This window comes from Psittacula echo (assembly GCF_963264785.1).
Source record: "Psittacula echo genome assembly, chromosome: 3".
Taxonomy (NCBI): Eukaryota; Metazoa; Chordata; class Aves; order Psittaciformes; family Psittacidae; genus Psittacula; species Psittacula echo.
In genome coordinates this window covers 95,805,090-95,817,202 of record NC_137736.1, presented here as the reverse complement: position 1 = coordinate 95,817,202, position 12,113 = coordinate 95,805,090, and the positions used below count along the sequence as shown (strand labels likewise).

At 37.5% G+C, this 12,113-nt stretch overlaps 1 protein-coding gene across 1 annotated transcript in view; it reads left to right on the top strand.

Moving 5' to 3' along the window:
• Positions 1 to 12,113, top strand: part of VWA8 (von Willebrand factor A domain containing 8) — a gene marked incomplete at both ends in the record, with an annotated part of 186,731 nt that overhangs the window by 168,048 nt on the left and 6,570 nt on the right. Inside the window, 2 exons of the mRNA XM_080612926.1 lie at positions 4,316 to 4,441; positions 6,193 to 6,351. Coding sequence (XP_080469052.1) covers positions 4,316 to 4,441; positions 6,193 to 6,351 — 285 coding nt within the window. The remainder of the gene's footprint in view (positions 1 to 4,315; positions 4,442 to 6,192; positions 6,352 to 12,113) is intronic.

Genomic DNA, 12,113 nt, shown 5'->3' with positions numbered 1-12,113 from the left:
TAATAGGAGTTACTTAGTTGCAAAATGCTTTCTATTAATTAGGAAGCTGAGTCCAAGCACATTTCATGTTATCTTTTTGAGTGGAAAACAAATTTATCTGAATTCTTCAGCATGGTTAGTTATTCAACCCTGATAAAGGACTATGCCTCTGTGTCCCTTTTGGTCTGGGTAGTCCTATGTACACCACTGGTTCTCAGCTAAAACTGTTTTCTTTCTGCTATCAATCAGCCATTCCTCATTTCTCAAATAAGAAGTCAGTGATATGGCTGCAGTAAACTTTGCAGCTCAAATGTCTGTGTGTTTTTAACTTTGCAAAAATCCCATATTACCTTCTCCTTAGAAAATACTTCAGCTTTTTAAAAACATTTGAATTTGCTTTATTTCAAATTCAGCGTGTTCACATAATGGAAATATATTGTCCATGGGTATTTAATATGGATTTTCTTTTCAACAGATGCATCTTATTGTTAGGTGTGTGGAGTTTTTAAAAAACATGTTCCTTTGATAAAATTTTACATCTCAAGAATCAAGAGGCTGGGGTTCAGGTCTAGTTGTGAATGGCTTGCAAAAATTGGTACCAACAAGAATAGGCTGATCCTTGAACGTAATACATAAATACAGTCTGAGAATATAATTTCATTGTTAATTTTGCTTTGCGTAACTCACTGATCTCTGTCAGCATTTTGAACAACATTAACAAAACATTGCAAGTTGTTATTTATCTTCAGTAGCAAAGCCAGAAGTCTAGGAAATGTGGTTAATGGTGAGCCTTCTTCTCTCTCCTAACACTGGCCAAACCCAGAATAAAGCTTGTCTGTCTGAACTCCAGATTCAAAAGATTATGGTCAGTCAGTCACTCAGAAAGGAGTGACTTAGATTCTTAGATTTTATCTTAGATTTTATACGTCTTTGCCTTCCACAAAGTATTTCTGTTTTTATTTATTATTACAGAAGGAACCCAGAAGGAACGGTCCCTATAGCTTCTGAGCATCATTTAGGTGCCTGCATTTAAACTGGGCAAACCTGAGCCCGTGTCAGTGAGCCTGCTGGGGCTGTGTCTGCTTTAGACCATGTGGGAGCTGTCAGGTCATAGCAGCAAGAATAAAGTAGTGGCAGTCTTATAATAAACAGGGCTCAGAGAGCTGATGGTGCAAAAACTCCTGTGCCCTGTCAGTAGTAGTTTTGTGATTTCAGCAGCTAAGGGAACATATGCAGAATGTTTTCCCAGAATCAAATGCAGACCACAACTGGCAGTATTTCATACCATCCTATATCATTAGAAATGGCATATTTAGATGTGATCACTTCACATACACAACTTTTTCTGTGATATTTGTAGACACCCCCTTTTGGAAGGGGGGGTTGTAAATATGTCTTTGGTACCTTTCATTTAAAAGATTTACTGTGGTGGTGTATTGCAATCAGTCATCGCCATGCTGATATGATATGATATCTAGCACATTTTTCTAATTTCAAAAGCAGCACAATGAATACTTCCATTTTTTCAGCAATATGGTCCCAGTATATGACAATAATAACGGGTTGTACGCCCTTTCTAGTAAAATATCAAAGCAGTGTGTATATGTAATAGTTCTGTTTTTCTCTTAAAATTGTAAGTGCTTTTAAACTTCTATTACTTTTAAGCTTATGAAAATTGCATATTGAAAATGCTTTGAAGTGTCTCTGTAATATATATGTGCACTGTATAACACATGTGCTTAAGGGAATTTTTTTAGCTTCTATAAAAGGAAATAAATTCCTGGGAATTCTGCATGGAAGAGGCAGATGCTGAGTAAGTAGTCTAAATAATTTTAGCATTATTTTGGAAAGAGGTTCGGTCAGATTTTGTCAGCATTCTTTCCTGGTTTAGGAGAGAATATCTACTCTGTGTTCCTCCAATAAAATTTCAGCTCAAATACTGGCTTTTGTTGCATAAGCTTCAAAAGGTATTGGAATGTTTTTAACTATGTCCATAGCCTCACACTGCTGTTTCTTGAACAGCAAGTGGTCACAAAACTAAATTAAAAACTCAATGAAAACAGCAGTGAAAGTAGTTAAGAATTTGCTTAATGAAGCCAAAACTTTATAATCTTCTGTTGTTCATCCCTCCTGCCTACTGAAAAAAAGCAAATGACAAAAATTTGGCAAAACAGCAGCCCTAAGGAAGCGCTAAAGATCTAGCTCTGTTCCAGTCCTTACAGTGGCTGACTAGGAGCAGAGTCATCTCATCTGCATCATCCTAGAAAGTCCATGATTCATTTTAGACAGGCTGTGCTCACTCAGTAGCATGTTGTCTCCAGGATCATTTTTTTTTAGTGGGTAGTTGGAATGTTGTTGAAATTTGCCATGGGTGTTCCACAGGGACTATAGTGATAGAACAAGGAGCAATGGGTTCAAGCTTAAATAGGGGAGATTTAGGTATTAGAAAGAAATTCTTTACTGTGAGTGGTGCAGCACTGGAACAGGCTGCCCAAGGAAGTTGTGGCTGCTCTATCCCTGGCAGTGTTCAAGGCCAGGTTGGATAAGGCTTGGGCAACCTAGTCTAGTAAAAGGTGTCCCTGCCCATGATAAGGGGCTTGGAACTAGATGATCTTTAACGTCCTTTCCAACCCAAACCAGTCTATGATTCTATGATTCTGTGATTTTGATGGAGCATATGGAGGTCACCTGGAATTTGCAGATATCTTTTTGTGATGTTATACAACTCTTTGGGCAACAAAGGAATTGATGATCCTATGGAAGAAGGGACTTCAAATTTCTTGCCAAGAATATTTAACGATACTGGAAACTATTAGCTGGTGCTGAAAAAAACTCATGGATGCCCCACTGCCAAAGTGGGTTAAAGCTGGGTTGACTGTAGCACCATGAAATCCTATCAGAGAGCACAACTAACTGTTGTTAGAAAGAAATCTTTTCCTCTTTTACTTTCTGTGATATACAAAAAACCTGAGGTTTCTATGTATTGGCATTGGTTTTGCATCCCATCTGTAAAGCTTTTGACACTACCTAGCTAAAAAAAATGTTTGTCACAGTAATGTGAATTCTGTACTGTAAAATTAATCAAAAAATTGTTTCCTTGTGGCTTTGTATTCTTCCTGCCCACTTATTTTCATAGGAATATAGTCCATTTAGTCTTGAGTCACTGTAAGGCAATCGACAGAACTCCTTCCATACATACCAAAAAGAAAATCTCATTAATTTTGACCAAAGTGAAATCATAGATTCTCTGAGTCTTAAGAAGCCATCATCTGAGTGCTCAGACTGTACAAAATTATAAAGATTCATCCCCTCAAATCCCAGGCCTGCAGTTTACTAGAGATTTGTAATGTAACACTTCCTGCTCATCGGAAAGCAACTGATTTTCATTCCTGAGAACCAATGTTTAAGGCAGTTTGTGTCCTGCTGGATATTTGATTTCCCTCCAGCTGCTGAGCAGTAATTTGCTGAGAGTGCAAAAGCATTATACATATATAGATTTAAGACCTTTCCACCTTTCCTTGCTGGGCTTACTACTAAATTAAGCATCTTCAACTTGAAGATTTAAGCAGAAATTAAGTAAACCATGAAACCCATATATGCAGACTTTGCTGTCTTTAGATGGATCTTACGTGTTATGAACCATGATGAAGCTATCCTTTGGAAACGTTCTTAAATATGTTGCTTATAATATTAAAACACTTGAGTCTTCAGTTGTAAGTGCTTGCTTCTATGGACAGGAGTTCCATGAATATTTGAGTTCCTGGATTGTAATGCATGTTCATCAAGTCAGGCTGTAGATAACCAATGCCCATTTAAATAAAACAGAAGCATTTAGTGGACTGTCTCTTAAGTATCACAATTGCCAAGGTTTTTATTTTAAAACAGAAAAATAGTTTATTGTTTATATTGTTTTAAAAGAAACCACTTACCATTACCTAAGGTGAACACTACTTGGTTTTGCCTTTAACTTACCTGCTGTTTTATTCTTGCACTGCTTGGGTGGAGACACATAACAAATGGTCAGTTATGCATGTCTCTGGTTGTATGTATTTCTGCACAGGGTTGTTACATGCATTTCCTGCATATTTGCAAGGACAAAGGTTAACATTTCTGCAGTCCACAATTAAACTCCCACAAGTTCTTTGTCAGTGTTAATTTTTCTTTCAGAGAAGAAGAACAGGACAGCTATATAAATGTGCTTGGATTTCTTTGACTTAGGCCAAAATTATCACATCATTACAAAGAAAATTCATGCGTATGCCATGTCCAGTAGGTCTTAGATTGTCTAACATACACTCATGTCACTAAGTGAATTAAAGTTTCTTTTCTGTTGTAGGCCAAGGGTAAGGAAAGACATTGGCTGAGACACCAAGCTGTTGGAGAGCTAGATGATGCCAAAATCATTGATGGGCTGACAGGAGAAAAAGCCATATATAAACGACGGGGAGAACTTGAACCACAAGTAAGTATTCAACAAGTGGCAGGGAAAGGTGGCAAAGAGTTTAAATGGTTTAATGATTTCATAGTGGCTGTACAATATCTGTGTTTGGAGTTTGGGTAAGTATATAGGGATGAGAAAGTTGTAAGAATCATCTCTGGTTTTGGATGCTGATCTAGGCAGTGCTTTGTGTTAATCCAGTGCAACAAGTTTTATTTTCTTATTTTATATTTTAATGAGCTGATGGCAATTAACAGAAAACATTTTGTCTGTTTTTATCAGGAAAAGGAAAATATTTTCTAACTACTTCTTTTTTTTTTTCAATAAATACCCTGATACCCTGAAAGTTTAAATAGTGTTTTACAAGTGTCTTTCTCATATTCCGTGATAAGCAAAGAATTTCAACTTCCACAGATATTTCAATTTACAAGAATAAAAATTAAAATGGGAAAAAAGTGTGAGGAAAAGCCATGAAAATACAATGAAGTTTTCATCCTATAGCTCAATTCATCCATTCCTTAGAAGGCGTTATGGTTAGGCCTATGTGAGTCAGCAACAGGGAAACCACTTGAATCAGACCAACAAAACCTGGCCAGAACTGGTAGGTCTAGTCCATAATATTTAGCAGTAATATTTAATGACAGATTGCAGTTTTTAACTGCACCAAGATTTTTTTTAAGTAGCTGAGTACAACATCTTTGTGCATGTCAGCGACACACATCTGATGAATGTATTAGTTTTTATGCTACTTGGTCCTGATGTATGTTGCTTTGAACAGTTTATGGAACTTGACAGTGCCTGTGTGAAAGATCAAGAAGAGAAAAGTGATTAGATCTTAATTTCTCATTTTTTCACAATGTATTTACTCAATGTATCACTTTTCAGGCTTTGTAAAAATATCTCAGTTGGGGAAATAAAGGTCACCTTTAATTTTGAATTATATATATATATATATATGGGCCCTGTGTGTCCTTTTTTTTTTTTTTGGAAGATCAGGAATTCCACAGTCTATTAAGAGAGTAATTAAAAGAGTAAAGCACACAAATGCTTGCAACCCTTTACAGGTAAAAGAAACATTTAGCTATTTAATTTTAGTGTGACTGAGAGTTTTTTCCAGATCCTCTTCAATAGCATTATAGTTGAATCAAGACTCATCTCTCACACTAAATAAAACACCTCTTTTGAGCATCCTGTGCCAAAAATTGTTAAAACAGATGGGGATTGTTTTCAGGAAAAAATAATGGTTTCGGCATCAGAATGAAGAAGCTGGTAGTTAATCGGAACAAGATTTCAAGCAATTTTGGAATGTTACTAACCTCAGCAGACAAGTTTTTACAGTCTTACCCACGTTCCTGTTAGTACCGTAAGCCAAAGAGAAGCATTTAAATTATGAGCCTCGGCAGAAAGAGCAAATTTGAGAGTCTCTCTACTGAAATGAAATGTTAAGAATCATATCTGAGACAGAAAAAGTATTTTCCTGAAAGTATGTGTGGAATTTTTCGAAGTATTTTGTTTGAAGTCATTGATGGTGAGGGGAAAGAATGAATTGAGGTGTCTGTCAAGTAAATTGTTTGAAACAGAAAAAAAAAAAAAAAATTTTGATCTTTTTTGTTAAAATAATCAGTGTTCGCTGGATAAAAGTTTCCTACTTTACTTCACTTCACTTTACTTTACTACAAGTGCATTGAATTCTCTTTATGAAATGTTTTATCACTAATAATGTTCAGCTTTCCCATTTATATTCGTGTACTTTTTCTGCTGTGTTTCCCTTTCAGCCTGGGAGCCCCCAGCAGAAACCCAAACGCTTGCGCCTGGTGGTGGATGTTTCCGGTAGTATGTACCGCTTTAACGGGGTGGACAGACGCCTGGAACGCTCCATGGAGGCTGTCTGCATGGTCATGGAAGCTTTTGAGAATTATGAGCACAAATTCAAGGTAATTACAGCTGGGCTAGGAGCTCTCTGGTTATTGCACAGGCTGTGTGGAGCAGTGGAAAAAGTGTTTCAGCAGTCAGTCTAGCCAAACAGCATTATTCATTCCCACAAGGAAATAAGGACATTAATCTATTTCTAGCAACCTGAAAAATAATACTAGTGAATGGATGAGAAATGTTACACACTTCAGCAGGGGAGGATTCAATCTAAGATATTTAAGCTTCTGATCTAGTAAAATTTGCTGCTTTTTTCTGTATTTGTCAGTTTATTTGTTTCTTTAAGCAGAACCTACAGAACACAAGTAAATCTGAGCTTCAGTATGTGCATAGATGCCCTGCCTTTCCCTCTGCCCAGGGTACAGACAGTAGTACATTGTCCTGGGAAAACAGCTGTCTTTGTCTCTGACTTGTGTTCTCTTCCGGTTACCTGAAAGCAAGAAACTGATTTCTTGTACTGAAAGATATTAGGTTCCAAAGGTTATTTAATGGTAGCCTGCAGAGGAAAGGTAAATAAATGTTATACCCATTTTTGTCTCAGTAAACCGTTTAGGCTTGAGTCTAGAATATGTTTCTTGAAGCTTAAAAAAGACAGGAATGGCCAGTCTCAAGTTAATTCTTTTCAGACTCAGTGTGTAATGGAAGAATAAAGATGTCTGATGCCTTTTCCAAAAAGCATCTCAAACATAAGACTTAAAATACATCTGAACAAAATGTAAAACCTACTAAACAAAGTTAATAGAAAATTTAGTCCAGATCAATTCAGTCAAGTCTGCTTCACGATGTTCCTCCAACAACAGTTTCTGCAGTTTCTGTTCTTCCATAGAAGAAGGACTTTATTGGTTCAGCTGCTCATGCATCTCCTGCTTACTGAAAGAAAACTTAAATGACAAATCAAGTTTTAAAACTTAATGACTAATTAATTACAAGGGAAGTGTAATTGTTCAACACTATTTTTGTAGCCTGGTATATCAGTTGTATCCGAGCAACATATTAGTGTGGCAAAAGGCAGGCTCATCCACAAAGGACAAAATGGAAGCACTGGACACAAGGATAAATATCATATATTGGGGTATAGCGAACATGGCTTTCGTAAAGGGAAGTAATGCATTCTGAAGAGTCTCTATGTACAACAAGCAAGGTTACACGATAGACTCTCCTTAGTCAAAAGCTTTTTACAATGTCCCTCACCCCATGCTCATGAGCAAATTATACTACTTGGGAGATAAAAAGGAAAGCCTTCAGATAAACAAACTGCTGCTGAAAGTATGAAAAACAGACTTAATGGTCATTTTTTGGAGTGAAGAAGTGAAGGAAGGTCACTGTTGAACCTGTGTTGGCACTTGTGCCAGAGCCCATGTTGTTGGGTTGTTCTGTGTATTCAGGGTAATATGTAAAAGGGGACGGATAATGAGGTGACGGAAGTTGCTAGTTGTATGGAGTTATTTGGGAAAATGAAAAGGGAAGCCCAGCTGTAAAAGTTCGAGAAGGGCCTGGCTATACATGGTGACTGGGAAATAAAATGGCAGATGATATTCAGTGCTATTAAATGTGAAGTGCTGCAGATGGAAGAAAACAATTCTGATTTTAAATACACAGTGAAGAAATCTCAGCTATCTATCTGTTAATGCTCACTTTCAGCTGTATATTAGTGCTCAACAGGAAATGTTGTAATTATTTTGTATGGTTCTTTGAACACTCAGTGCCCACCAGCTGTCAAAAAGCTAATTGAATGTTAGAAACTATTACCAAAAGAACAGAGAATAAAGCAGAAAGCATCAGAATGTTGCTGTAAACATCCATAGTGCATTCACATCAGGAGTAATATGTGCAACATTGGTCCCCCATCTCACAAAAGTTCTTGTAGAGCTGAAAGAGCAGAGAGCATGACAAAGATTACTAAGGTTATGGAAGTGTCCCCATACAAGAAATGGCTAAGGATGCAAGAACTGCTGGGTTTGGAGGAGATAAAAATCAAGGAGTGGATAAAATCTTGAGCGAAATGGAAGCAGTAACCAGGGCACAGTTGTTCATTTGGTTCTGCTACAGCTGTTCTGCTCTCATTATGAACAATTAATTGTTTTACATTTAAACAATAGAGGACAGTGGCTTAGAAGGATGACACTGAAAAAAAGATGCAGTGCAGTGGTAGACAACCAGCTGTGCTTATTTCCAGTGTAGGTCTATAGCTGAGAACCCAGACATGACATTCAGGTGCATGGTAAAGGAATAACATTTAGAAGTAAGCAGGCAGACTGTGCAGAATTAGTAGGATCATTAAGAAATGTCTTCAGTTCTGGGATTTTAAAAATCTGTGTTTCATTACCTTTCAAATCCCTCTGTGTCTATTATAGATCATTATATTTTGCTTGGCAATAGTTGCTATTGGCCAGTGTTTTGCTCTGCACATAGATGAAAGCCTGTATTTGGCCAGGCAAATAGCTCAAACTGCAGTTAGTTGTAACAGTAGATGTACCTCTCTAACAGCCACTTAACCATTTATAAAAACACTTATGCCAAAACCATGTGCAATTATTAGATGTGAACATTGCTGCACATTGGTGATAGTAAGACATGAATAGTAATGTTATCCTTACAATCTCTATGAGTCAAAAGACCTGTAAGGTTGATTTCATACTTAAAATAACAGTGGTGAGGAAGATGCTGGAAATTTTAGTGACAGACCAAGGGAAAAAGCTGTCATCAGCTTCTACATCAGTCCATCATCAATTGGGCAGGGTAATTCTCCTCTATTTAAGGGCTCCTTCTACTGGATAGGGAACTCTGGGGAGGCAGTAACAGTTCCTTTATTCAGTGCTGGTGAGATCCAGTGTGAGTTCTGTCAACTTGAGAGCTGCTTTTGCCTGTGGGAAGAAAAGTATTTCTTCCTCTACATCTCACTAGGATTTGATTAATTCAAAGCATAATGTCTACAAAAATAGACCAGAGGTAACTAGGATGAGATGTGGCCGTATGTTTCACTGAGCACCAAGGTCATCCACCCAAATGAGCAGAGAGTCATTTATTAACTTGTCGTGTTTGAACCGTATTCTTAACATGATCCAATGATTAGGCTAAAGTGTCTCTTTTTAAGCTACATTACAGAGTCCTCTCATATGAGAAATTTCCTGTGCATGTGCTGATGGACTCTTGGAGTCATTCTTTTGGTAAAAATAAATGGCATTTCTGAAATCTACAGGTTGAAAGTTCAAGTATTTTTGGTGTATAATCTGGTATGGCAGTTGCTACCCCTGAATTAGTGTTATCAATAACCAGAGCTTGTGCTAGTTCCTTAGTTTCTAACAAGTGTAGTTAAGTCTTCAGATAGTAGGAGAACCAGTGCTTGTTTTAAAATACTACTGATTCTAATCTGTAAACCACTGACACTCTGCAAGATGCTGCTAATTTTTCTCAAGAAAAAGCTGAAGTTTTGGTATGTCTGCAAAAATAGCATACATTTCTCATTTCTAAAAGAGGAACTGTTTGAAGGAAAAGAACACAGAACTGTGTCCTCTGCAGTGAGAAATCTGCAGTTTATCATTTTTGTCTTTCTCTTTCTTACCCTCTTCTTGTCTGTATTTTTGTAAAAATAGGCTTTTTTGGCCTTCAGATACATCTGCTGTTATCTGTTCCTGTTGTAGCCCCATCTGCAAGAGTCACAACAACATGTGATGCAAATTTGAAGGGTTTTGTGTACAACATATGTTGAACCTGGAGGACCATCAGGCTTGCTGAGCGAAGCATTCAAAGGGGATGTACATAGCAAAGTTCCCTTCCGCTGTCTAACTGCAGTGCAGACTTCGGAAACCAAGTCTTGGCTTTTGCTCAAGATCACTTTTCTGCTGGTTCTTGGTTTAGTACTCTGCTAAATAAGGTTCTGAGTTAGTCAGATGGGCTTTTCCTTGGTTGTTTTATCCTACCAGGCTGAGCTTTCCCCTTGTGTGGAGCCCCTTTGGTCACTGATGATGTTGATTGGCTGGTCTTTAGAGCACTTGATGAAGGTAGAGAATACTTTCTTCCTGCCTTCTAATACAGAAGAGCTAAGTATTGGATATGCAGCTTTACCAAGCAGCAATGAAGTTATCCTTCATAAAAAGTCAGACAAGTGCCATCAGGTATTTGTCAGGGTTTTATGCTTGCGTAGGACAACCTGCCTGCTTGCATTTCCTGTAAGTGCAGGCAGTGAATCATTCCTTGTCAAGGGGGAAATGGGAGGCTCATCCCACAGTAAAGAAATCCATTTAAATTAACAGCCATGTTTCACAGCCCTCCTCCAATGTCATCTCATCCACGCTTCCTCTCAAGTGTTTTAATAAAGAAAATAGTGGGAGTAACTGAGATAATAGAAGCCACATTCTCAGCCTTATCCTGATAACAGAGGTTAAATGTTCCTACAAAGACCGCTTCACCCCTTTAAATGTGCAGATGCATCACTTATACATGTAAGTTATAACAGGCAAGTTCTTTTGCAGGATTAAAGTTTTTACATACTTTTTTGCATCTCATTTTATGTGCCAGTTATTTGAAGATGCACAGAGGGCAGTTTGTTCTTTGTGTTATCTGAGATAGTTTTACATCTGTCACACAAACTATATGGTTTTATATCATCCCTAATTACCATCATTTGCACACATGATGGCAGATTTAGGAGGCACGTCCACTAAATTATCCAACAGCAATTTTATGAAGCCTTTAAAATATTATAAGTGGCTCAATAAATAGCATGTTATATAACTAGCAGAAAAAGCCTGAATTGTGATTTATATCTGTATTAAAGGGATATTGCAACTTTTACATGCCCATTTCAGCATTCCCTGTTAGTAAAATTCAGTATGGAGGCAGCAGTATTAATTTAGGAAAAGATGTCCCACACACACGGCAGAATAGTTCCTTTTAAATAATAAACAAAAAGTTTGAAATAAATTCAGAAAAAAAGAAGGTTCAGTGTTGTCCAAAGAAGAGATGAATTTATAAAGATCTAGCCCTCTGGCACAGGTCTGTCTTAATTCACACTGGCTTTTACATTCAGCATGTGTCTTCTTTCAGCTTTTTAAATGCCTTCAGAAATTAAACCTTTTGACATGGCAGCTGCAGAAGACAAAGACTTCCTTTTTACCCATTTTAGGCAGCAGCAACCATCCATTCAGTGCAAAATGTTACAGTGGAATAGGGATTGTTTTAACCTGTAAGGAAAGAAACCAACAGAACGATGCTATTTTGAGAGACGTTTACAGGTAATGTACTCACAGCTCTGAATAGAGCAGTTCTTGTCTCAGTGTACCTGAGGCTATTGGAAAACGAGCCTCTGTGTACCACAATAATATATTAATTCAGTTAAGTTTGCATTATAGCAAACGTATTTTGCTCCTGGATTTGTCATGAGAGCCTATGCTTGCAATCTATTTTGTAAAACAAAACAAGAGTCAGTTCCAAGTAAGATTGTATCACAGCTCTTCTCTCACTTGTAACTCCATCCACTTGAATTCTCCTAGGTAATTTATGAGAAAAAAAGCATTGTATCCTTGCTTCTCAGTGGCCCTTTTTCTGTGCTTGTCTTTACCTACTGCAAAGGAAGGAAACTGGTTTTGACAAAGCGTGCATGTGCCTGCATGTGTTGGGGTTCGTGGTTAGCCAGGGCTGTGGAGCTGTCTGCACCTTTTCTTTAAAATGAGCACACCAAGATAACATCAAATCACTGAGGGTTCATTTTATTAGAACACAAATCAGGAGGATGTAATAATTTACTGAAAGAACACCTGGGTGAAAG